Below are 27,240 nucleotides of genomic sequence, written 5' to 3'. Positions count from 1 at the left end.
TAAATTTGGTACCTGGTAAAGAGGAGAGAGCCTTCATTTTTATCTGGGATGGTTGTATTCTCTTCTTTGAACCCAGAGAAGAATGTTTTCCCACTCACTTATTAATTATAGCTAGTCATTATTGAATTTTTAACAAGTTATACTTTTTATAGCATTTGTCAAGACTTGTAAGTAAATAATCACATACCTATGTGAAGGCAGGGACCTAGTGTTTTTTGTTTACTTTTAGTAAGCATGTCTGGCTCAGTAATTATTTTGCTAGGGAGAGAGTTAAAGGATTTTCTTGCTTTATCTCACTTGATCTTCACAGCCATCATTATTACTCACTTTATAGATGAAGAAACTGAAACAGTGGGGTTTCAGAAACTGAAACTTGCCCAAAGCCCAGCCAGGATTTGAACCCAGATCTATATAACCCAGAAGCATGCATATTTAACTACAGTCATATGTATAGTTCTCAGTTTATTCTCAGCTTGGACTTGATTTATCAGACACTTTGAAGAGAATTTTTATTAAGATACTTTGATATGCTCTTTTGTTTCCTTCACTATAGTTGATGATTGGTTTGTATTTCAGATTTTAAAGAATGTGGAGTCTTCCAGAAATGTTCAGCCACATTTCCTAGAATTTTTGCTCTCCCTTGGCTGGTCAGTAGATGTGGGCAAACACCCTGGGTGGACTGGGCATGTTTCCACCAGTTGGTCTATTAACAGTTGCGATGATGGTGAAGGACCTGAACAAGGTAACTCTCATATGGTCATTTGTTTTTTCTTGTTACTCTTGACTTTTCTCCTTTAATATGAATTTGTAGTCTTATGAAAGAAAAAAAAAAAAAAAACAAGCAGAGGTATGGAATGGAGAAGTCTTTTTCCTCTCATCCTCACAGGAGATCATTTAATAATTGTATCATCTTCCAAACATTTTCTGTTAATATGAGGAAAAATTATGTATGTATATATATAAACATGTATGTTATATACATACATTATGACAACTAATATAAAGTTAATGGCTTACTTATCGTAAAGTTGGTAAGTTTTTTATAGTGGGAGTGAACAAATTCCATTTTCTATAACAGTATTATAATAAATTGAGATTATAGCAAACAGTAGTTTCCTAACAAGTATACTTTGTCTAATATAGTTTTTCTACTAGCAGGTATGTTTTTTAGACTTTGTGGCTATCATTTAAGGTTACGCTGTTAGGATATTATATAATAACCTTTGTAGTAAACAGCTGACTGAGAGATTCAGACACATCAATGCAAATCCTCCTGAGGAACTGTAATCAGGATAGCAAGTATAAGTTTAATCTTAAGGCCTTTGCCCTACCTGGCTGGAGCTTTCTGTTCCAAGGGCTCTTGAAATCACTGGAAAGTTAATAATACCTCTCCAAAGTGGGGAATGCCTGTGTATAGTGCTTTGAATTAGCAGAGTTCCTCTGTCAGCGAGATTATACTCTTAATTTCCCATTAAATACCATTGTGACTTGTGACATAGTTTTCTCCTGCTTTCAGCCAAGGTTGAATCAAAGTATATGAGAATGTGCTCTAATTTCAATTGCCACATAACCTTCAATAGTTACCCTTGAGTGTATTTATCAACTAAATTCCCACAAGTAGAATTGATCAAAGATTTGCACATTTTTCAAGTTGATAAATGTATAAATGTATCACTTGGATGCTTAAGGTTGCAAGTAACAGAAAACCTGACCCAAACTGGGCTAGATTTTGAAGGTCATTTATCGCCTCATATAACTGAAAATCCCAGAGATTAGTGTACAGTTTTGTTGCCATTTGATCAGCACTCCTGCTCTATTTCTCTGCAGTTTTCTTTTAGCTCTGTTTTCCGTGTGTTGGTTTTGTCCCATCCTGGCTTTCCTCACACTGCAAAAAGGCCATTCCAGGCTAAAACCATTCACATACCACACTAGTCTAAAGAGGAGAGGTTAGCTGGGTCTCACCTTCTCCCAAAGCCAGAAATGCACAGTGTTTAGACCACCATGAGCCATTGCTGTGGCAAGAGAGGTGGAATGGCCCTGAGAGAGAGATGTGAACGAGGAGGCGGGTAGAATGAGTGTGTTGGGGCAGTAACCACAGTGTCTGCTATGGTAGACACAATGCCCGCCCAACATCTAAACCAGGAGCCAGCACCTACAGCCCATACCTGTTTTTGTAAGTAAAGTTTATTGGCACTCAGCCACACTTGTTCATGTATTATCTGACTGCTTTCACACTACAATGGCAGACTTAAGTAGTCATGGCAGAGACCATATGACACACAAAGCTTCATTTACTATCTGATCCTTTGCAGAAAAAGTTTGCTAGACTCTGGTCTAAACTTTGTTTGCCACCTCCTCACCAAATTAGGTGTCTTCTGATCTGTTAGGTGAGGAGTTTTCTATTTTTAATTATGATTGAGTTTCAGCATCTCATATTTTTATTTCTTAGCCGAGAACTACTTGTTTATTTCCTCTTCCCAATTTTTTTTCAGGTTGTTGGTCTTTTACGTATTACTTGTAGGGCATTGTGTTCATTTTAATGGAGAACTATACCAGCTCTCGAGTGTTATTTTGGTTAATTCTATCTTGCTGACTTAGAGCAGATACTATGATTAAAGCTGCCTGTACATTTTCGTATTATATCACTGATCACTGGAGAAAATGACACAAAAGCAAAGCTGAAGAGCAGCAGAGAGACCAGGGACAGCAATGCCTGCGAGCAAGTGTACACACATGCAGACATCTGCCCCACCTCCCTTCAGAGGAACTGGGTGGTCTCTCTTTTAATTACTGTTACCTCTTCCAAAAAGACTATTCCCTGAATCCGCCTGATTCACATGAACTAAGGTCCTGCTAATCAGAAGTGATCTGATTTAGTTTCAGCAACTGTAAAATTAAGATTTTATGGTTTAAAGTTAGTGTTAAGCCATTTAATGAACATTTATAGTTTATTCTTCCTACACATTATTTATGTTGGAAATGTACCTTCTATTTATTATCACTTATTAACTGCTACAGTTAAATTTCATGTAGCAGGGTGATACTGGTTTTCCCTACTTTTCAGAGCACTGATGTAGCGTTTCTCATTCATAGATGAAGTGATTTCCTCTGAAGACATTGGGGCTAGCATTTTCAACGGACAGAAGAAGGTGCTGTATTATGCCGATGCCCTTACGGAAATAGCTTTTGTGGTTCCTTCTCCTGTGGAGTCCTTAAGTAAGAGAATTTTTTTTATGGTGCTGGGTTTTTTTGTATGGAACAATTTTGTATTCACTGGTTTGTGCAGTATTACTGCACTGGGAGAGATTCTGAAGTCATCTAAGACATTCTTAAGCTTTGAAGACATGATAGCTTTTAGATTATGCAGAGGTATGCGGTGTTAGTTCCTCTTAACTAAAGGAAGGTAGTGAAATACTAGAAGAGTGACCCTCTAATAATAACTTTTAAATAGCAAAGGAGATCCACTTTGACCCATTTTTTTAACTTTCTTTAATGTGATTAATTGGACTTCCCAGGTGGCTCAGTGGTAAGGAATTCACCTCCCAATGCAGGAGACGCAGTTTTGATCCTTGAGCCGGGAAGATCCCCTGGAGGAGGAAATGGCTACCCACTCCAGAATCCTTGCCTGGAAAATCCCATGGACAGAGGAGCCTGGCGGGCTAATGGGGTCTCAAAAGAGTTGGACATGACTTAGCGACTAAACAACAACAACAAATCTGATTAGTTTAACTGATACATAGAAGCCCTGTTTTTCAGTTTATTCATTTCTCTCTCTAATGAGTGAACCCCCACCTGCTTCCCTCTTTCCATGTGAGGGCCTTTGTATGGAACCCCAGAGAATCCTGCAGTTGGAGGCTCTCGTGGTAACTGCCTGGTCTTCTAACACCGAGGTGGAGAAATTCCAACCTGGAAAAGGTGGCCATCAAGCATGTTCGTCTCAAGGATCAGGAGTGATCATTACTTCTCAGTCTGAATTCTTAGTCTTATTTTGCCTTGAATCTTTGCTTCTTGCAAATTAAGTACATTACTTTGTGCCTGACCAGACAGGAGATGGAAAACTTCACCTTTTCCATGAGACCATCTATCGGATGGGATGCTGCACATCATGCTTTCACATTTCGCATTGCTAGGCTAATGACTTTCCCTGTACCCTGCTTTGGCCGCCTCTTAACCTTTGTACTTGGACCCTTGATTTTGCACTTGAGGTTCCGCCCTTTCTCTTCTCTGGGGCCAGTTGTGTCCCTGGTAGGAGGGCCCTTCCATGGTCTAGGTCAATGTCTGAGCAGCTCTTTGCCTTCATGTCAAGGCTGTGATCTCCTGCCTTAATTCCAAAAGCCAGGCCCCAACCATCCTCTGTGGACTGAGTCCATCCCTGATGTCTCTGGCCCAGCTTATTTGCACCAATTCAGTAGAGCTGGAGCCAGCAAATTATGGCACACAGGCCAGATTCAAAACACTAAGAATGTTTTTTGCATTTTTAAAGGGTTGTAAATAAAATAAAGAAGAATATGCAGTAAAGACCTATATAGCCAGCAAGCAAAGCCTGAAATATTTATTACTTGATCCTTTACAGAAAAGGTTTGCCAACCCTTGCTCTATAAGCAATGCTTTGCTTAAGTAATTTAAGTTGTACTGTTAACATAGCTAGTTTAATAAACACGTTTGCTCTAACGAAGTAGTAGATATTTTATTTATATGTATTTTTCTTTACCCTATAGCTGATTCATTGGAAAGTAACATCTCAGACCAAGATAGTGATTCAAATATGGATCTTATGCCAGGAATTCTGAAACAGCCATCCCTCACACTTGAGCTTTTCCCTAATCACACAGACAATCTTAATTCCTCACAGAGGGTAAGTCACTTTGTTGATTAATCTCCAGAAATTTGTAGTGAAATGGAGGTAATTAGGTAATTACAGAATCACACCTGAAAAGCTTTTAACTTTAACCCCCAAAATAATTATATCTGTACTAATTCATTAGGATCTTAATTTTTTTAAATCAAATTTTCATGATTTTCTTCTTTTCAGCTTGCAACAGATGATTCACTCTAATTCCATCCTTGTTGCTTTTCTCTATTTAGTCATTTCGGTTCCATGCTTGGTTCTTTCACCCATTCCTTCTCAAGTATAGGTTATTATTTGATCCCTGAAATATCCACCAGAGGTACAATAGTATGTATTTTATAGCATTAATCATGCAAAATTCAACTTCAGTCTGACAACACACATGATAGCATTTTGAAGAATAATCCAGTGTATGAATAACTGCACTGAGTGAGGTGGCACAGCGGCTACTGCAAGAAGAGCATGTTGGTTTCACACTTTTTTCTGACCTTATCAGTGGATGTTACGTCATTGTCTTTGTTCTCCCCTCGTGTTATCTCCTAATCCTTACTGGAAAATGATCAAGTCGTAATTAGCAAGAGTATAGGATCAGTTTACAGATGTAAGACACTTGATATAGAATAAATAATAAAGACGAAAGAAGTGTTGTGCAAACTTGTCTGAAACCCTTCTTCCATTGTAAAGAATTTTAATTTGGACCTCTCTACACTTAAAATTATTTTTAATATGAGTATTTGCTTAAAAGAATATGGGAGGGGTTTCACCTTTACAATTGATTTAGGGAAAAAAGTTAGCTTGTATAAAACTCTCTGAAGTAGACTGATTTTGAAAATCACAAGTTGCTCCATTTAAAAAAGATTTCACAGAATACAGTTTGGAGAAGAGCAAGATCGGCAAAGCACCATGTTTTTATTTACCACATACTTTGCAGACTACTCACAAACTAAGGGAAAAAAAATTTGTATTATTATCTCAGTAGACAGAGGAAAAGCAGTTGACAAGAATTCGACACTGAAAAGATCCCCAGGCGGAGCAATGATGTTACTCTGATGGAAAAAGCATACTGCCTTCTAGTCACAGAGATAGACTCGATCCTCTTAAGTCCTCATTAAGACATAGTATGCAAATTTTGTTTTTATTAATGTCAATTATAATTGTTCAGTATTGCTTATCTTTTTTTTATTTGACTATTTTAGACTTTCATTGCCTTGTTCTAGTTTGAGACTTGATAAACAGAGAAACCAAAGAAGGGCTTTTTTTGCAAATGTATTTTGTACTGTTTTCCAGAAGTGACTTCACATGACCTGATCCTTATGTCACTGGGTAGCTTGATGAATGTATGATTGTAGTTTTATTAAGCCAGTTTTTTTTTTCACCCTCTTCCGCTTTTCTCTGCCTCATACAGCTCAGTCCCAGTTCCAGAATGAAGAAGCTGCCTCAGGGTCGCCCTGTGCCTCCCCTCGGACCCGAGACAAGAGTTTCTGTAGTCTGGGTGGAACGCTATGATGATATAGGTATTGTGCAAGGACTTTGTCCATAAACAAGATTTTGGTGGGATGACAGTGACTTGCTGAATGTCTAAAAGGAGTGGCAGCATAGGCCCTATATGGTGGCCAAGAGCTGGGACTGGAGTTCAGGAAGCCTGGGTTTCATTACACCTTAGGTGACTAATCTGTTAAATGAGTGACCCAGCACTTATTTCATAGTCATGAAGATTTGATGGATACAGAGCCTTCAGGTCTTCTTGGTATGGCAGATACTGGTTTCTGGCCACTTGGTCCCACTTCATGTGGCTCCCAGTCACCCCAGGACCTCTGGGAAGGGGAAGGGAGTTCACCTTCCTCACCCTCTTTCCACAGTCTTGTTTCATTGTAAAGATTAATTGGTCCTTAGGGATTCCGCTATGAATATGTTTCTCATGATTTTTATGTAAGCTGCATAAGAACATTAGAAATGTGTATTTACCCTAGAATCTCGTTCAGCTCAGAGTTCATAGGAAAGTGTAATGGTTGCTTTCTAACACTTCTAAAGCTCTTTCTAAGCCCTCCAGGACTATAGATTACATTCTTTAAAAACTCTGCTTTAGATGAACTTTTCTAAAATATGCCTTGAGGGATTTTTTTTTTTTTTTTTGATTTGTGAGGAATATTTAGGACTACATGTTTTAGGAGAGCAAAGTCCATATATTTGTTGTCTGCTACGTAAAGAGTTTAGGAAATTGAGTTTTCTTGAAGGGAGATATTGAATGTAATGCCATGATTTTCTTCCAGAAAACTTTCCCCTCTCAGACCTGATGACAGAAATCAGTACTGGTGTGGAAACTACTGCAAACAGTAGCACTTCTCTGAGGTACTCCCTTACGTGGCTTGAAGTTTATCAATATTGACTTTAAGCATAGAGAAAGCTATTTTTTATAATATGGTGGTTCTAGTTTAATTAAGAAATAATGACTTTAATGAAACAAAAGGGATGAAGACAGTAAGAAGTAAATATAATTATGGAGAAAGAATAAAAAAAGTTTGTAGAAAAATGCACAAGGTGATCAAATTAGCAAGGATTTTTAAATGGCATAATTAATTGCTGTTGTACCTTTATCTGAGGCAAAAAGAAAGATGGAAAAGTGGAGACAATTAAGTATTAATGAAGAGTGATAATAGAGTAGCAATATTAGATGGAAATAATGGAGTTTAACTGGTCAAAACATTTGGATAGATAGCAGTTAAAGTATCCTCATCCCATGAGCTATTTAATGGAAAAATATTTCTAAGTAAAACAGGATACTAACTTTATTATAATATTAAGATTTTTATTTTAGCTGCTCATGCACAAAAATGGATTAAAAACAGAATAGTAAAAATGTGTCTGTGCAGGCTTTATCATCTCAAAGCTTTTTGCTTGTCTTGTCTTTTGTTTAAACAAATACTTTATATCAAGCTTAACTTGATATTTTAGCTTTGATAAATAATAAATAAATAAATTCCTTCTATTTTCCCTGTTCTGATTTATATTGCATATAAAATGAATTTAATCTAACATTAGAAAGGTGGTTTATTTTAACATTCAGTTCAGTTCAGTCTCAGTTGTGTCCGACTCTGCGACCCCATGAATCGCAGCATGCCAGGCCTCCCTGTCCATCACTGTCTCCCAGAGTTCACTCAGATTCACGTCCATCGAGTCAGTGATGCCATCCAGCCATCTCATCCTGTCATCCCCTTTTCCTCCTGCCCCCAATCCCTCCCAGCATCAGAGTCTTTTCCAGTGAGTCAACTCTTCGCATGAGGTAGCCAAAGTACTGGAGTTTCAGCTTTAACATCATTCCTTCCAAAGAACACCAAGGGCTAATCTTCTTTAGAATGGACTGGTTGGATCTCCTTGCAGTCCAAGGGACTCTCAAGAGTCTTCTCCAACACCACAGTTCAAAAGCATCAATTCTTTGGAGGTCATCTTTCTTCACAGTCCAACTCACATCCATACATGACCACTGAAAAAACCATAGCCTTAAATTTCCAGAATATGACAAATGATTCCTAAAATTTCTGTTTTTTATGCCAAAGTATGTTAATGCAAACTGCAGATTTTCTAACATTCTGAATACATCAGTATGCACCTCTGAAAATTAATACTTTCCAAATGTATAAAAATAACGTTATCAGTAGTAAAGTTAGTCATAATTTCTTAATTGCATTTGGTAGCCAGTTCATATTCAGATTTCTCCATTTCCCCTAAAATAGTCTTTGCAGCTGGTTTGTTTAAAGCAGCACGCATTTCAGCCTTGTGTCCGGTACTCATTCCTTGAGTCTCTTTTAATACAGAACAGTCCTGTTTTTCTAACTCCTTTTTAACCTTCTTTTTTGACACTGACTTGCTAAAGAGACCAAAATAGATTTCATGAGGTAAACTTTACTTGAACTAGTTTAGAAGAGCACTTTTAAGTGTCTTGTGCTGTTTTTTTTGTTGTTGTTTTAAACTTTTTAGGTCAAATGTGCTATAATATGTTTGAACTGTAAATTTTGTATTTTACTAGTAGTTTAGCAAAGTTTAGAGTTTGTCTTGGGGACAGAATTAGTATAGGATTTATTTTTATTAGATGTCTTGAAAAATTGACTCCCTGTTGCTTTGGCCAAAATCACTTTAGAAAGAAGGCTCATTGTGTTGCAAAACAAAAACAAACCAAAACCCTGACAAATAGCATCAAAGAGTTACATGGGTATGTCCAGATGCATTGGCATATCCCCAACACATGTGTCATTCAGTCTCCTATGGGTGTGGTTGCTTGCCTTGGCACCTGTTGCCTGTTCAGGGGCTTTGAGGGCTTGGGCTGTGTCAAGATTCAGCCGTTTTTCACCTCTGCTGAGGAGGACACCTGCAACTGCCGCAGACTAAGGTGCTCCCAACCTCCTTCCCCAGCCCCTAAAAAAGTTACATCAGGGATTCCCTTAGTGGGCCTATACTACATTCTCACTTGCTCTGAGGTGCTAGTCTTGAACATGGTAGAATTCCCTGCCCTCTGGCCAGCTCTATTTTTGTTCCCTGCAAGGAGGAGGAACTAAGTGAAAGTCCCGCAGCTGGCTGCTAGATTGGTTATTCCCCACGATGTATTTTTCTGGCCTTTCCTTCCACCCTGTGTCCCCAGTGGTTTTCTAAGCACAATTTTAGGCCCTTTTTTTGGTCAGCTTCAAAAATCTAACCCGAGTGATGGACATGTAGGGCCAGATGTTGGTGGGGGGGCTTCCACATGGCCTCCCAGGAAGAAGAGTTCTGAGCAGACTGATCACTTGGCTCATCTAAACACTGCCTGGCAGTATTTCCCTTGGTATTCTTGTATCACACATGGGGGACTAGGATTACAGCTCTTGAATATCTGGAGTAAAAGGAGTGTTCTTTTCTTTTCTTAAGATCTACTGCTCTTGAAAAAGAAGTTCCTGTCATCTTCATCCACCCTTTAAACACTGGATTATTCCGGATAAAAATTCAAGGAGCCACTGGAAAATTTAACATGGTCATCCCTCTCGTGGACGGGATGATTGTCAGTAGGCGAGCGCTCGGTAAGCCTCATATGTAGCTGAAGGATTGAAGTTTCTTTCTTTCTTTTCTTTTTATTTAACATTTTTATGAACCAGAAAGAAGTAGAAATAAGGAAATGTTAATATTACTTAATAGGTCCCACATGTAGAAAATCCTCTGGCTCTTATTTGTAAGAGGAAGCATGTTTTGTTCTGTTTTGAAGTTGTGCTTCAATCTAGTAAGTACGAGAAGAACTGTAATTCACAAACTTCCAATATTGGAAAATGAATATAGTTTGTTTGTAATCCAGGGCAGGAAATGGGTTGTCAGGCTAGAGTTTGATTCTGTTTTTCTTCCTCATTGTGTTTCTTTTGACAGTTTTATCTTACTTTCTTCTGACAGTTTTTATCTGTCTCTGTGAGGAGTTTTGTAAATGGAATAAGATAGTTTGAGTTTGCCAAAAATAGTTCACTTGAATACTTATAGTTCACCTAGCTACCTGTTTATTCACATTGATTTGAATGAAAACCTTCTGTCTTCAAGGTTTTCTGGTGAGGCAGACTGTAATTAATATTTGTAGAAGAAAGAGACTGGAGAGTGACTCCTACAGCCCACCACACGTCCGCCGGAAACAGAAGATCACTGACATTGTCAACAAGTACCGGAACAAACAGTTGGAGCCAGAGTTTTACACTTCACTTTTTCAGGAGGTTGGACTCAAAAACTGCAGTTCTTAGACCACTGTCTGTCTAGGACTATTGAACTCTAGTTTGGGGCTATAATATCAAAGCAAAGCAATTTGATAGGCGATCACTGTAAAAATAAATCACTCCCCAAGAGCTTACTGTTTAATCACCAGAATAGAAGAGACACATTATAAACCCATTTGAGAGAAGACTTTTTGGCTTTCTAGTGAAATGGGCTCCCAGACACAATCATATTCCTGCTGGTAATGATGATACACATTTTAGCCATAAACTTTTCTTTCAGAAGTGACAATTTTACTTACAAGCCTTTTGAGGAGAAAGGCTTTTATGCATCACAGTTAAACATGTGCATTGGTAGTTTCAAATTTGCAAATTAGAAGTTGAAGATAGTTTTATACCTCACTTTTTAGGAGGTTGTGTTCAAAATTAAAATCTGTCTCAGAATCATCCAGGACATTTAAAGACTCATGTTGCTAGCATGGAGGAGAAGGAAGGAAATCTCAACTTTCTGCTCACTCGTAGGTCCATTTGTCATCCATCTGTCATCCAACAATCGTACTGACAGAAAGGAACAGAAGTGTTTTTGCTCAGTCTGATATTAAAATATTTCATAGTTTCTCTCCAGATTTCAAAAAGTTATTCTCATCACTGCAAAGGTCTGTCTGAAGGCCTCAGTTTCTGGGCAGCCCAGGAACAGATCTGAAATGGAGGCATGGCCTGGTCCTTTAACGGGGATACAGATGGAGTTTGTGGAGTTAAAAGTCAGAAGTGACACCTCTCCCCTCTTCATTATTGTCTAGCTTAGAGACAAAATGACAGGTTAACCGTTTGTAATTCCTTGGTAATTTCTTGGTTAAATATTAAGAAATATAAATTCATAGCACAGGTTTAAACATTGTTTGGTTTCATCCCTTGTCTCTTATTTCAGGACCAAGCAGGAAACTGCAGTAGTTTATGAAGGATTCTAATTTGGGGTTCAGGAAATAGCCTCTCAACGCTCCTAATTCAGATCTCTCTCAGAGAGCTACTGGATTTCATCATAATTGACAAACATTAGTGACCGCCCCCTGGGGTGGCTGCTTTTAGAAACAGCTGTTGTCATATTTTCTGGACTTTGCCAGCTGAAGGCATGACAAATCCCTGCCCAGGTTTTTTAAATACTTCTGTTACCTCGCTGCTACTTTTCTGCCAGGGATAAATGTTTTGAGGTGGCCAGACCCAGAACATCCTTACAAGGATTCCTGTTACAGTGCTAGAGTGTACACTGCTCATTTCTCCTATTCTTATGTTTATTAAGAATAACATAAGAATATTTATGTTATTTTCTTTTTTATTAAGGTTATTTTGTGCTAAGAAGATAAGTGACATTTAAAAGTCCAAAGAGGAATGATCACAATTGTGTAAGGGGTGATTTCCTACTTGAACTCTGATGTCAGTAGATTCTGTAGGTCAGGACTATAGTGGGCTGTTTGGTTCAATGTTTTGGTAGTTTACTTAGAGGACAGGGGATAGTATAGGACCTAACTCCCAGTGCAGATATTTCTATTCCAGAAGTATATATTGATATCTAGGAGCAAGAAATGTGGGCATAGCAGCTCTCCAAGTTTGCCTCACCTTTTTTCTTCATGTTTGTTTTAAGCTCAGGTAAAGGTAACCTCCTCCTTCTATGACTCCAGTTTCCATTCAGGGTATAACATTTGATTTTCTTTTTAATCTGGGCAATAAATTGATGTTCCCAGATGGTAGCAATGGGGGAGGGGGATGTATGATTAGTAAGTTCTACTCTTAAATTAGTAGCCCAGCTACTAAGCTATAGAGTGAGATTTAACAACTTTCATGGAAATTCCAGATTGACATTTCTTGGGGAAAAAATGGGCCCTTCTTTCTAATAGGTGTGGGCAAAGAAGGCTATAAATTAATGTGCAACTTGTAACATTCCAGAAGCTAAAAATAGCTGATGTAGGTATGCATCCACAGTGTGACCCTTGAGATGACACTTTGACCTTTGGCATAGTGCTCCTGTCAGGAAAACGTACTGTGGTTGTTCGTGTTAGTGGCGGGCTTCATGATGCTTCAGTTTGCTCTAATTTCTCACAGCTCTTTGTAATTCTAATGGCTTTGATAAGTCAGTGAACAACTGTGTTGAGTACAGTTATGATCTGGAAGACTCTGTGGTCTTCCAAGGAAGACAGGATGGATTCAGGGCTGTGCTGCTCCCAGAGGCATGAAACCCCAGTATATACAGCACAGAATACAGGGTATGCACACCTCGTCAGGTGCTGGCTCCTTCTGCTCAAAATCACATCTACCTAAAAAGGGAGTGTGGTGAGGACCCGTAGACCTTTCACTAGTGTGGGTGTGACTTTCATGGTCACTGAGATCTCTCAACTGCCTTTGTAAAAATCACTTTGAGTAGAATAATGCCAGAGGGGCATATTTAGTCCCAAGAATAACCTTTAATAGTCCACTTGATGTTTGCTAACAGAGGTTCAGAACCTTTGGGGGGTCTTTGGCTTGAACAGTTCGGTTGCTGCTGTAACAGGTGAATGAGGGCATGGATGAATGTTGCATTTGGTGACAGGGAATGTATTACCCAAGGGACAGAGGCAGGTAGCCCCTCGTAGTCCCTTCTCACATTTGAGGGGAAGGGGCTTTCTCCCCGTCTGCCTGAGAGCACCAAGGACAGTGAGGAGTGCTTTTGCGTTTTCCTGTTCAGCCAGCTCTCTTTTTGTCCAGTGCTTCCTCCTAAGACCCCCTCCTATCCATTGGCCCTTTGACTGGAATCGTTACCTGGTGGGTTGACCCCCACTCCCTTCCTGACAATATATACACAACACGCATGCACGCTATCCTCCATTTCCAAGTCCTCAGCTCCCCTGAGGCAGCCCTTTGGACTCATTTATAAAACAAAATAGGTCTTTGGGCCAGTTACGTCAGTTCCCTACAGTTGCACATGTGAGGCCTTCATGAGTGGTTACTTCCTGTATACACTGAGGAAACATTTGTCGAGTTCTGCAGAGTGATTTTTAGAGAAGCAGAGTCTTCAAGAGTACTTAACTTGCATTGGAAGGTAGAACTTTACCCAAAGAAAGTGGAAGCCAGCCTTGCTCAAAGACATGTTTCGCACTGGACAGTAAAAAAAGTGTATCAGAGGTAATTTGACACTCCTGCTGGTTGTTCTTCATTCAGCATTTTAAAACCTGTTCTGGTTATATTTTTCCAAAAAAGAATTGGTTTATATGTTTACATAAAGCGGTAAGTTGTGTTAGATGGTCTGTTTTAGGGATTTCCATGACAACCTCTTGTCCCGAGATGGAGAGATTGGAGGTAATTCACCCATTTAACGTGGAATCAAACCGTGGGTTCTCAGCAGCAAAAGAAGCCATGTACTGTATAGTGTTTTTCTCAGAATATCAACTCATGTTTTTTCAGATGCTTTTCTTTTTTTAACGGTGAGGGAAAGGTATAATTTGGGATTCCACAGTGCCTTGCATACAGTAGGCGCCCAATAAATACTTGTTGAAGCAAACCAAGTTTCCCAAGTCCTTGTCTCTTGCAGTGACCAAGAACATCTTTCTCCTCTGAAGGGCTTGGCAGTTGTGGCTAAAAAAATAAACAGTATCATTATTTGCTTGAAATCATATACACAATTTGTATGAATTTTGGTATGTTGCCAAGACATGATCTTTTTCTTATTGTATTTTCTGTAAATATTTCTGGCACTGAACTGTAAAGTAAAGGCAAAATGTAAATACGAAGGTGTCCCGTGTACCCTCGCCTCCTGTGTTTCCTCTTCGTCGGTTAGGGAAGAAGGCCCAGAGGCTTGTTTGTATTTATGCAGACCCTTTGTCCAGAAGAAACCATGGAATATTGAATGTAATACATTTAGTCAATTAAATTTTAAGGAGATTCTTATCTAACAATGTCACGTGTGCTTTTGGTTTGACTCTTGCATAGATGTTCTTCAGAATTTACATCAGGCTTTTACCCTGGTTTTGTAGATTATCATGAAATTCTCAAAATCTGAAAATTTTTATTTACTTTCGTTTTTTTAATTGGAGGATAATTGCTTTACAGGGTTGTGTTTCTGCTGTACAACCATGCGAATCAGCTGTATATATACATATATATCCACACCCACTTAAGCCTCCCTCCCTACCTCCCCCCAGCGCACCCTCTAGGTCATCGCAAAGCACCGAGCTGAGCTCCCTGTGCTGTACAGCGGCTTCCACTCACCATTTATTCAACACATGGTGGTGTATACAAAGTCAGTGCTACTCTCTCAGTTCACTCCCCTCTTCTCCTTCCCCTGCTGAATCCACAAGTCTGTTCTTCACATCTGCGTCTCTGTTCCTACCCTGCAAATAGGTTCTTCATCCATACCATTTTTCTAGACTTCATAAAATTTTTTAAAATTAAAAGTACTTGTCCTTTTATGCTGAAAGGATGTCATGTAACTAAAGCACTGCTGTCAAAAGGCCCACCTGACAGAGGCTAGCAGTTGCCGAGGGGCTAGCTCTCTCTCTGTGTCTTGAGAACCAGAAATGCCAGCTGTGCTCCCTGCCTGCAGAAGATCAGATCTCCATCAGTTCTGGCCAGTCAGGAAAGCAGAGACGCAGCAGAGACTGGCCAGTCAGAAAGCAGTCAGGAGCGCCTCCTCTGCCCACTGGCCCTTTGAGCAAAGGTGGCTGCAGCACGTTCCATGGGGCCCATTAGCACCTAATGCCTAGGTCACAGGTGGTGGCACAGCTGTGTGCCACTTGAGCACACAGCTATAGTGCGGGCCTCTGCCCAGAGCCGCCGCTCCAGCCTGCTGCTGACCACGTGACACTAATGTGTGACTCCTCACAAAGTACGCCTGGACGCCAGGGCTGGGAGCCACCTCCCCTGTAGCCGTGTGTCCATGCCTGCTCCCCCCAGGACCTGCCACTGTGTCCTGGTGGCCAGGGAAGCTTAGCCCTGGGCTGACTGCCCGGAGGTCCTGTTTCGGGGTCTGGAAAAGAAATGGGTGCTCAAGTTTGTCTCAGCTACATTGCTCAGTTCTTTCTGACCTCAGCCCTTTCAGGACCCAGGGCCGAGAAATCACCCCAACCCAAACTACCCATTTCCTCTACTCTTGGCCCCAGGGTCCTCAATGGCACAGCTCACCAGGGGACCATGCTTTGAAGGTACACATTCTAATACTATCTGCCCTGACTTCTGCTGGGGATTCTGGTCATTCCACAACTGGACTAAGACTCCCTATAAACACACTGGCTCTCTGAGCCCCAGCTGTTACCCACTGTTTTGCTGAAAGTTTTCAGTTATCTGTTTGGCTGTGCTGGCTTAGTTGTGACACGGGGGATCTCTCCTTGAGTCATGTGGGATCTAGTTCCCTAACCAGAGATGGAATCCAAGCACCCTGCATTGGGAGCACAAAGTCTTATTCACTGGACCACCAGGGAAGTCCCTGTTTTGCTGAAATTTTTACTTTTGTTTTAGATTTGTTAAACCACTCATTACACACAAACAATTTTAATTTTTTATAGCTTATTAGACAATTTCAATATATAGTCATTAAAAGAAAAGAAACAATAGAGAAAATAACAGCGTATATATCACCAAATTGGGCCGACCCACATCCAGACTTGAACAGCGCTGAAAAGTCCCTCGTTAACAGCAATCTGGAGTACCAGCTGGGAAAGGGTCCCTGGTGGTGGTGTGTCCACCCCATGGGAGAGACTTCAAATTGCAGTTTCGGGGGTCCCACTTATAAACCCAGGCTGCAAACTGATATCACCATCAGTTTACAGGCAAAAATGCAGCTCTGGTTTTACAATGCTTTTCATTTCACTGTGTGAGTCATAGGATTTCGTTAGACCCTGGGGATTGGCCAGACCTCCAGGGGCTCAAGAATTCCAAGGCCCATTCCCTTTCTTATCTAACGTGCTGCCTGACTTGCTGTGCTTGAAAGCAGGCGTGGAATCCAGGCAGTGTCCAGGTAAGTCAGAGGCCTGCTCTCCTGCTTCTGAAGCCTGAGTAAGACTTTCTCCATTTTAATCTCCCTAACACCTGCCCCATTTTTACAGTGGTGTCCCCCTTTGCCCTTCTCCTTTGGCCAGTGTCTTCTAAGGAGGTCCGTCCACTCCATGTCTCTCCTAAGTCTACCACCTGCTTCCTGCAGCTGCTTCCCCAGCCTGGAACTGGGTCTGCCTGACTTTCCAGCCTGTGCTTCTCTTGATGCCATGGTCTCAAAATCAAGTCGGCATCAGACTGGTTGCCCATTGATGTGTGGAGTCCAAGCATCACCCCCAGAGGTTCTGACTCTGCCGAGCAGGGTGAACTGTGCCAGTCGGCCTGTTTCCTAGGTCCCCTCCCCCCACCCCCATCTGCTGGCAGTGGTTGAGGCAGGTGGGCCAAGCACCCTCTTGGAGGATACCACGCTTCTCCCTTCCTCCCCTCCACGAGCAGCAGCCACTCTGAGAGGACTTCCCGCACCCATCAGGCTCCGAACCTGGCCAGAGCTGCCTTCCAACTTAGGTGCTCTCCGGCACTGGGAAGCCTGGGGCCTCCTTCCTGTGGAGGGGCCTGACTCATGGAGCTTTCCTGACTACTTTACAAATGAAAGAATGAGAGATAAAAGAACAAGGTTAAAGTCTTAGAAGCTCTTCACCAAAAACCCTAATAAGGAGAGATACAGAAGTTTCCAGATTAAATAATAGTCATTTACTGAGGGACTGGCTGGCTCCAGGAGGAGTCTGTGACCTCAGATAAGTGAACACCCACCTGGAAACAATTTGTATCCGTTTTTTCTAACTTAGCAGCTTGGCGTGCTAAGGATTTCCATCCTGCAAGAGGATTGGGGAGTAAGGAAATACCAAGTGCAGAAATGTACTTGGAATTGGTTGTCGTATATATAAAATTCATGATTTCTGAGCAAGCAAGAGGATTGTGATCCCACAGCATCTTAAAGGGATTTAAGCCCAGGCTGGCCTGCTTGGGAGCCTGGGCTTTTGTTCTCAAACTGTCCTACTACCCACTTCTGCCCACTCGTCCACTCGTCCCTGCCTGGGAGCCTGGGCTTTTGTTCTCAAACTGTCCCACTACCCACTTCTGCCCACTCGTCCAGAACAGCTTTCTCTTGGCCTGAAGGACACTGTGGCTTCCTTGTTACGTCACTGGCTCAGTCACAATTGGGCTGAGAGCAGAGCGTGGCCCGGCCCGCCAGGTCCCCAGGGCAGCCCCGGCCGGCCCGGCCTAGCCAACACACGCACCATGAAGTACCCTCTGGTGCCACTGGTGAACGAGCTGACATTTTCTTTCCTGGTGTTCTGGCTCTGTCTGCCCGTGGCCTTGCTGTTGTTCTTGCTGATCATCTGGCTACGCTTCTTACTCAGCCAAGGTGAGCTGCCCAGGCCGGGCCCTAATCCTGGAGCTGGGCAGGGCATGGAACAGGGTGGGGTTCCTGAAACAACTGTCAAGAAAAGGGTTTCCTTCAGGTGTTTTAGGGATTTCCCTGGTGGTTCAGATGGTAAAGCGTCTGTCTACAATGCGGGAGACCCGGGTTTGCTCCCTGGGTTTGGAAGATCCCCTGGAGAAGGAAATGGCAATCCACTCCAAGACTATTGCCTGGAAAATCCCATGGACAGAGAAGCCTGGTAGGCTACAGTCCATGGGGTCGCAAAGAGTCAGACACGACTGAGTGACTTCACTTCACTTCTTCAGGTGTTTTAACTGCTGGCTCTGTGTTAACAGACGGTCGTCCGCAAGAGAAAGGACTGACTTGCTAGTTTAGAGTTTCTGAACCTGGAGTCCCAGAGTGAATCTTGAGTTTGGGAAACAACACGTATGTGTTGGGAAACAACATGTATGTGTGCATGTCCGTCCCTTCAGGGCCACCACTAGCACAGAAGGTCTTTGGTCTGTATGAAATTATTGTGAGTGCGATTGCAAATTTGATTAAGGTATTCTAGATAGAAGATTGGAGAAGGAAATGGCAACCCACTCCAGTGTTCTTGCCTGGAGAGTCCCAGGGACGGTGGAGCCTGGTGGGCTGCCGTCTATGGGGTCGCACAGAGTCGGACACGACTGAAGCGACTTAGCAGCAGCAGCAGCAGATAGAAGATAAAACAATTTGCTTTTGCACTACAATATAAATATTTATGGTAAAATAAACCTGGAACAGAAATGGACTTGGTTGTTGTGTATACAAAATTCATGATTTCTGAGCAAGCACTAGTTATGTGCCACTGGTAATAAGAGCTATTAATATCAAAATGTATATGTAAAGTATATTTTATTTTTATATTTATAAACATATAAACAGAATAACAGAACTATACTTTTTGTATGAAATATGGTATCAAATGTAAAATGTATGTGTCAGCATGATAGTGAACACTTTTTGTTTTTGCAACCAGTCAGTAATTTAGGAGGAATTGAATCTTTATAATACATAAGCAAGTACAAAAAGAAAACAAGGTGTCCCTTCAGGGCCACCACTAGCACATAAGTCTTTGGTTACAAACTGGCAAGAGGTGACCCCCTCTGGGCTGATGAAGTAGTAAGTGCTGTCCCTCCTGTGGGTGCAGCCAGGGCACAAGGCTCCAGGAGTAGAGAGCCTGGGCTGGCTTTCAGCCCCTCTCAGCCCTCAGCCTGGTGCTTTTTCAATCAACAACCAGCTGGATGGGCACAGCGGTTGTTGCGCCCATCAAGCACAACAATGCCTAAGCGGGCACCTTAGGCATTTAGCAGGTACTCGGAGACCACTCACTGGAGTAGGAAATGGCACCCCACTCCAGTATTCTTGCTTGGAAAGTCCCATGCACAGAAGAGCCTGGAGGGCTACATACAGTCCATGGGGTCGCAGAGTTGGACCTGACGGCACGCGCATGCGCACATAGAGACCACTCACACGGTTTCCAGCTCACATCGCGCCGCAGGGAGGAGGTGGGTTTCTGTGGGACCCAGAAGCCGGCTGACATGTGTCCTGAACTCAGCTAACCACCCAGAGGAGCAGGAGACAGGGCGAAGCTGGCCTGAGGGAGGCTGGGGGCGGTGGGCCAGCGGGCAGGGACGTCAGGAATGACACTCTGCACCCCGAGGGTGCCGCCCGCCCCCGGCAGCCACTCCCCTCACCCAGGGACCGCTTGACCCCCCACCTCCTGCTCCGCTGCCCCATCACCTTTGACCAGCTGGGCAGGGAGGGCGCTGGGTGTGCTGCCAGCTCTGCTCAGATGGCGTTCAGACCGGCTGAGCAGCTCACCGCCAACTTGTCCCATGATCTCCAATGTGGGGGCGGGGAATTGTGCAGTTGGGAGTTCCTGGCGAGGGCTTCCAGAAAATGTCTTAAGTGTGTTCTCTTTCGATTCCCAGGCTGGACCGCAGGCTGAGGGCTGGTGTCATGGTGTCAGGTAGAAGGTGGAGCCCTTGTCTGGGTAGTGGCTATAGAAGCACATCTCTCTCGAGCCTAGGGGAGGTGGGCCCAGGTTTCAGCCTCTCCCCTACCCCCTCCCCGCCCCCAACCACCCGCTTTTTTTTTTGGCCATGCCACACAGCATGTAGGATCTTAGTTCACCGACTAGGGATCGAACCTGCACCGCCTGAGCTGGAAGTGCAGAGTGTTAACCAGTGGACCACCAGGGAAGTCCTCTCCCTTGCCCTTAATTATAACAATAGCTTTTATGAAAACTGTACTAGGGCCTGATGCTCAACACTCGATGTGTGTTATTTCATTTAATCCCCAGGATAACCCTGTGAAATAATCCTTACCGTACAATTGAGGAAAGTAAAGTTGGGAGAGAAGTAACCTGCCCAAGGCTACACACCTGTGAAACCCTTGAGAGTGCCCTCTGGTTCCCATGTGGGCTCTGCCGCCTACCAGCTGTGTGACTTGGGACAAGTCCTTTCTGAGCCTTAGTTTTCTCCCCTACAAAATGGAGATGATAATGATCCCTTCCCTTTGTGTGTGTGTGTTAGTCGCTCAGTCGTGTCCAACTCTTTGCAACCCCATGGACTGTAGCCTGTCAGGCTTCTCCATCCATAGGATTTTCCAGGCAAGATACTGGAGTGGGTCACCATTTCCTGCTCCAGGGGATCTTCCCAACCCAGGGATTGAACCCGGGTCTCCCACATTGCAGGCAGACTCTTTACCATCTGAGCCACCCCCATCTCCCTTACCTTTAGGTCTGTGGAAAGATGCATGTCAAGGGGAGGGTACACGGATACACAGGGCACCTAGCAGGTGCTCGAGGGCTGAGAAGTAATCCAGGCAGTGTCAAGGTTAGAGGACAAGCAGGCATGGCTTTGGGTGACTCTTCTGGAAGGTGGGACACCGTCCCTGAGGTCCAAGGCAATAACCTCCTCCAGCAATTCATTCTCCCCGGAGGCTCAGCTCTAAGCCATCCACAACCTGCCCTGTTTGACCCCTTCTCTGACGGGCATTCACCCACCGACATCTCACGTGGCAGTTTGAAAGACATCCTTTTGTTAATTTTGCATGAAGAGAAACTGTCTTTAAAGCGAGGCAAGCAGCCCTCCTGAGGGCCCCTGTCTTCTTGGAATTCTCAGTATTACTGGGTCTGTTCTGTCCTTGTGCTGAGAATTGGCTCAAACCCAGGGTCTGGGTCTGCCAGGGTTTGCTGGGCTGGGACTCCAGGCACCCTGTCCAGGGGTTTCTAGTCTGCCCTGGATTTCTTTGTTGGAATCAGTCTGGTCTGGAATCCAGTATGAACAGCAGGCAAGAGGAGTTCTGATTCCCCTCTCCCCGCCCCTGCTTGGCCCGGCTTAGCGGGGCAGTTTCAGAGCCCAGAAGGCAGAGGGCTCGGCACCCATGCATCCCATGAGGGTGGAGGTGCTTTTCCAAGTGCAGTTGGGAGCAAGTGGATAGGAGGAGGGAGCTGCCTGGTGAGAGGAGAGCAGAGGCAAGAAAAAGAAAAGGTCATGGCAGCTGAGCCCTGAAGAGGAGGGAAGGGGAGTGATGCCAGTCCCTAGCCTGACATGGGGAAGCAGGATGTAGCCTCTGAACTCTGCCTTCGAACAAGGGCCCCGGATGGAACTGCACCAGACTGTGGAACCTGCCTTTGAGTCCCAAGCTACCACCACCTGGTGGGAGCCTGGTTTCACCTTTCCAAGCTTCCTTCCTTGCAAAAGATGAATAACACTGATAATTGCCTTCATGAAGTTGTTAAGAGGATCAAATGAGAAAGTGATGTAAAACACAGCACAAAGGAAAGAGGAACAAGGAAACTTACATTACCATGTGTAGAAGAGATAGCCAATGGGAATTTGCCATATGGCTCAGGAAACTCAAACAGGGGCTCTGTATCAACCTAGAGGGGTGGGGTGGGGAGGGAGATGGGAGGGAGGTTCAAAAGGGAGGGGATATATGTGTGCTGCTGCTGCTAAGTCGCTTCAGTCGTGTCCGACTCTGTGCGACCCCATAGACGGCAGCCCACCAGGCTCCCCCGTCCCTGGGATTCTCCAGGCAAGAACATTGGCGTGGGTTGCCATTTCCTTCTCCAATGCATGAAAGTGAAAATGAAAGTGAAGTCGCTCAGTCGTGTCCGACTCCTAGCAACCCCATGGACTGCAGCACACCATACTCCTCCGTCCATGGGATTTTCCAGGCAAGAGTACTATCTATGGCTGATTCATGTTGCGCTTTGACAGAAAGCAACAAAATTCTGTAAAGCAATTATCTTTCAAAAAAAAAAAAGCACAGAGGATGTGTTCAAAAAACAGTCACTGTCTCTTGGGAGGAAAAGTCACTTCATCACACTGATTTTTTTTTTTTTTTTTAATGATCTCAGTTCTTTTTAAAAAAGATTTATTTATTTATTTTTGGCTGTATGAGGTCTTTGTTGCTGCATGCGGGCTTTCTCTAGCTGCAGGGAGCGGGGGTTACTCTCTAGCTGCGGTGAGCAGGCTTCTCATTGCAGTGGGTTCTCTTGTGGTGCACAGGCTCAGTTGTCATGTGGCATGTGGGGTCTTCCCAAAGCAGAGGTTGAACCCGTGTCCCCTGCATTGACAGGCAGACTCTCAACCACTAGGCCATCAGGGAAGTCCATTGCACTGATTTTAAATCACAGTAACTGCACTGAAAGCCTGTTTAACATGTCTTACTTCTCAGTGAACCCTCACCATACCAGGAGTTATTATGATGCCCATTTTACAAAGGAGGAGATCAAGGCTTGGCCTTTTCTTGATATGCATTTGAGGGGCTGTTTTCAGCCTCCTTTACTTCTCTGCAACCGGTGAATCACCTTGAGTATACCAAGAAAAATAATAATCTCTCCCATTTGCCTTCTTTTCTCAACTTGCTTTTCTGAGATAAGCCATGTTGGCAAGCTCATGTGCCCATTTAATAATACGTAATTATCCAAATAATACAAAATAATCCCATTTTTAAAAAAATGGGAGGTGTGTTCTTTGGATTTTTTTTAAAAAGGGATTCTTTTTTTTCTTAATATATATATTTTATTGAAGTATAATTGACTTACAATGTTTCAGGTACACAGCAAGGTGATTCAATTATACATATACACAAATAATATATATGAGTATATGTATAACTTGAATATGTATATGTATATTATTTTTCAGATTATTTTCTATTATAGGTTGTTACAAGATACCAACTATAGCTCCCTGTGCTATACAGTAAACCTTTTTACCTGTTGCATATCTATTTCTTAAATTAGAAATCTAGCATTCTATTCATACTAAATCAAACAAGTGGAATCAAAATGTCATAATTTTTTTAGTTAGGCAAAAATTCATAAGTTTTCTAAAATTAAAGGGATTCTATCATACTTCTCTGCAATGCCATTGATTGGGTTGGCCGAAAAGTTCACTTGGGGAAGGATGTTGGCCGACCCAATAATACACCACGGACATCCTGCAGGCAGAAAGATACAGATCTGACATGTAACAGCCTCATGACATGCCACAGGATGGAGGGGTTCTGTGGTGTGAGTGTGCCACACTTCCTCACCCAGACCTCTCATCATGGACACACACGTGGTGTCCAGGGTATTTTAGTGTGTGTGTGCTTCACCAAAGAACAGTGCTGTGAGAAAAACCACTGGACACATATACTCAGATTTTTGTTAATGAATGAACCGGTGGACCAATGGATGAGCAGGTGGGTGGGCAGGCTTATGTCTCTTCAGTGTCCCCTCCTGGACCATGCTCAATGCAGGCAGGTCATTTCTTCACCTCTAGGGTCCTTCCTCCACTTAAAAAAAATATATTTATGTATATATGGCTGCACTGGGTCTTCGTTGCTGCTCAGGCGCTCTCTGGTTGAGGCAAGTGGGGGCTACACTTCATTGCAGTGCATGGGCTTCTCATCACAGTCCTCTAGGACTTGCAGGCTTTGGTAGTTACAGCATGCCGGTTCAGTAGTTGCAGCTCCGAGGCTCTAGAACTCGGGCCCAAGAGTGATGGCACATGGGCTTAGTTGCCCCATGGCATGCAGGATCTTCCCAGATCACGGATCAAACCCGTGTCTGCTGCACTAGAAGGCAGGTTCTTATCCACTATCCCACCAGGGATGTCCTAGGGTCCTCCCTCTTCTAGAAGGTTGGTATTTCACGGACCAGCCTTCTTTCTTGGTCTCTGGCCACCATTCAAGGCCTTGAAGTCTTCCTGGGAGGGCTGTCTCACGTGTCATGATTCTGCCTTGGCCCCCTGGCCTCAGATAAGGCTGCAAGGATGCCGGTATCCGGCAGGGGGCTCCTTCAGCATCAGGAACAGGAGATAAGAAGTGACCACCCAAGTGGCCTTGTCTTGTCCTTCCACAGATTCAGAGGAAAATGACTCAGATGTATGCCTCGATTGGGAGCCCTGGAGCAAAAACCCTGACGAGTTTTGCCAGGAGGAGATGCTCCACAGCCAAGAGGAGGAGAGGCCCTGCTGCTGAGCCTATTCTGCCTGGTGAGGCCCCTCTGAGGGTTGGAGAGCTGGAACCAGAAGCCTCAGCGCTTCTGAAGCCTCAGCCAAAGTCTAGGGCGGCTGCCATCCTAGAAGTCTGCACCCTCCACTGTGCTGGAAAGCTTGAGGTCTCTGCCATCAGAGAACCTTCTCCCTTGTTGTGTGGGAGACCTGGTTTTGCAGGTCGAAGAACCAGTCACCCCTCCCATAAGGGTTTCTTTACAAAGGTCCCCCTGCCTTTTATCTCTGTGACCTCACCTGCCACCACTCTCCTTAGAGTCTTTGCACTGGCTCTTCCCTCTGCCTGGAACCTTCTCCTCCAGACATACCTCACCTCGGAGATCCTGCTCAAATGTCACTTTTTCAGTAGGGCCCCCCAGCCAACCTCCTTAATATTATTATCTGTCCCCCTCACTTACTTTGCTATAAAATTTCTTTTGCCATGGCACTTAACATCCCTGACATGCTCGATAACTGACATCTCTCTTCCTAAGCACCCACAGCAATGCCTGACACAATGGGGGCTCCGTAGATATTTGTAAAAGGAAGGCAAATGACATCATAACAGTAGTAATAGTAATAACGGGACTTCCCTGGTGGTCCAGTGGTTAAGACTTTGCTTTCCAGTGCAGCGGGTTTGGGTTCAATCCCTAGTCAGGGAACTAAGATCCCAGATGCCTCTGTGTCCAAAAATCCAAAACATTAAACAGAAGCAACATTGTAACAAATTTTAAAATGGTCCACATTAAAAAAAAAAACAACTTTAAAAAATATAGTAATAGTAATAATAATGGCTGATAGTCACTGGGTTTTTAAGAAGTGCTAAGACCTTTGCTACGGAGAAGGCAATGGCACCCCACTCCAGTACTCTTGCCTGGGAAATCCCATGGACAGAGGAGCCTGGTAGGCTGCAGTCCATGGGTTCGCTAAGAGTTGGACACGACTGAGCGACTTCCCTTTCACTTTCATGCATTGGAGAAGGAAATGGCAACCCACTCCAGTGTTCTTGCCTGGAGAATCCCAGGGACAGAGGAGCCTGGTGGGCTGCCGTCTCTGGGGTCGCACAGAGTTGGACATGACTGAAGCGACTTCGCAGCAGGACCCTTGCTAGGCACTCGCAAGCTCATTACAGAGTTCTAAATGAGGGAATGTGGAGTGGCAGTGCAGTTAACTAATCTGCCCGAGGATCAGAGTTCTACCCTCGCTGAGCAGGGGACACCTAGGACATCCCAATGGGATTAAATGCCACTTCTGTGCCAGTGACTCCAAATCTCTCTCGCTCTAATCTCCCTCTGAGCTCTGTTATCTGTCCACTCAAAGCCTTCTCATGGCTAAAATGAGATTCTTCCCTCCCTTTGCTATCCCACGAAGCAAAGCACAGCATCCAGTCTTTTCCCTGCTGGTCCCCATACCCACAAAGAGCACTGCCATTGGTTGGTCTAGCTGCCTGAGCTGCAAGCCCAAGAGTCAGGCTTCATGCCTTTCTTTTCCTCCTACCCACGTCCAGTCCATCAGCAACATCCTAAACGCCATCTCTTACACGTCCTCTCCTCTCTGTCCCCAGGGCCACCCCCAGGTCAGCCCGTGTATCTCACATGGAGAAAAGAGGCGGTGGCAAGAAGCAGGGACCTTCACTCAACCTCAGAGACACTGATTCTTAACCTTGTCAGGTCATGACCTTGACAGTTGAGGGCCCTTTTCCCAGAAAACCACACACCTGGATGCGCACTCAAAGTTTTGTGTCCAGGGCCAGCTTCACAGTGGTCACCTGTGTAGTCCCACAAGGGTGCCTCTTCAGGAGAGCCTCATGCTTTGTTTAACCTTCTGCTGTTCTCATCTTGAAATTCTCAATTTATTTTGGCCACGCCATGTGGCTTGTGGGATCTTAGTTCCCCAACCGGGGATTCAACCCCAGTCCTAGGCAGTGCAATCATGAAATCCTAACCACTGGACCACCAGGGAAGTCCTTTGAAATTCTTAATTTTTGAACAAGGGGCCTCGCATGTTCATTTTTTTAATGGGTGCCACAAATCACGTAGCCTGACCTGTTTGTGTACAATTATTGTTGGAGTATAGTTGCTTTACACTGTTGTGTTAGTTTCAGCTGTACACCAAGTGCATCAGCTCTGTGTGTACACATATCCCCTCCCTCTTGAGGCTTCGCATCCCATCCCACCCCCCGGGTCATCACAGAACACCAAGCTGAGCTCCCTCTGTTAGACAGCAGCTTCCCACTAGCTAACCTATCTCACACATGGTAGTGTATGTTGTTGTACTATTAATGGGGGGAGAGAAGGAGATTTTTGGTCTCCAGCCTAGAATCCTGTCCCATTCTTTTTTTTTTTCTTTTAATGTTTAATTGGAGGATAATTGTTTTATAATGCGGTGTTGGTTTCTGCCGTACAACAACGTGAATCAACCCTAAGTATACGTATGTCCCCTCCCTCTTGAACCTCCTGCCCACCCACGTCCCATTCTCCCTTCCCACTCCTCACTTACTCTTTCATCTCCCTGTCACCCTAGATTCAGCGTTTCACTACTTCCCAGCCTGGTTTTCCTGGCGTCAGTGGGGCCGTGGCCATGGCCAACGGCGATGGGAGACTCTCCAGGGAGGGGAGAGGACTTTGGCGAGTGAGGTGCTCCCCTGTGAGCCCATTTTGGCTCCTCCACTGATGGACACACGAATGCCTCCAGAGACCCGGCTCTTCTCTGTTACAGACGACCTCCCCAGCCCCCCAGGGAGGAGCCGGAGCTCCTTTTACACTG

At 43.9% G+C, this 27,240-nt stretch overlaps 2 protein-coding genes across 5 annotated transcripts in view; both read left to right on the top strand.

Annotated features, from left to right (window-relative positions):
* Positions 1–14,172, top strand: part of RALGAPB (Ral GTPase activating protein, beta subunit (non-catalytic)) — a 92,914-nt gene extending 78,742 nt beyond the window's left edge. For all 4 annotated transcript variants that reach the window (XM_010829167.1, XM_010829166.1, XM_010829165.1 and 1 more), the window contains 7 exons: positions 577–742; positions 3,094–3,216; positions 4,719–4,855; positions 6,255–6,363; positions 7,120–7,198; positions 9,746–9,894; positions 10,397–14,172. In XM_010829167.1, the coding sequence (XP_010827469.1) occupies positions 577–742; positions 3,094–3,216; positions 4,719–4,855; positions 6,255–6,363; positions 7,120–7,198; positions 9,746–9,894; positions 10,397–10,590 (957 nt within the window). In that variant the 3' untranslated portion in view covers positions 10,591–14,172. The remainder of the gene's footprint in view (positions 1–576; positions 743–3,093; positions 3,217–4,718; positions 4,856–6,254; positions 6,364–7,119; positions 7,199–9,745; positions 9,895–10,396) is intronic.
* A 3,619-nt stretch (positions 14,173–17,791) lies between these two features.
* Positions 17,792–27,202, top strand: ADIG (adipogenin). Its single transcript, XM_010829161.1, has 3 exons — positions 17,792–17,941; positions 24,345–24,477; positions 26,998–27,202. Exons 1-2 carry the CDS (start codon positions 17,815–17,817, stop codon positions 24,461–24,463), a joined length of 246 nt encoding a protein of 81 aa, XP_010827463.1. The 5' UTR covers positions 17,792–17,814; the 3' UTR covers positions 24,464–24,477; positions 26,998–27,202.
* The last annotated feature ends 38 nt before the right edge of the window (positions 27,203–27,240 follow it).

This window comes from Bison bison, unplaced genomic scaffold, assembly GCF_000754665.1.
Source record: "Bison bison bison isolate TAMUID 2011002044 unplaced genomic scaffold, Bison_UMD1.0 scf7180017864500, whole genome shotgun sequence".
Taxonomy (NCBI): Eukaryota; Metazoa; Chordata; class Mammalia; order Artiodactyla; family Bovidae; genus Bison; species Bison bison.
This window is presented reverse-complemented; position numbering and strand designations above follow the sequence as displayed.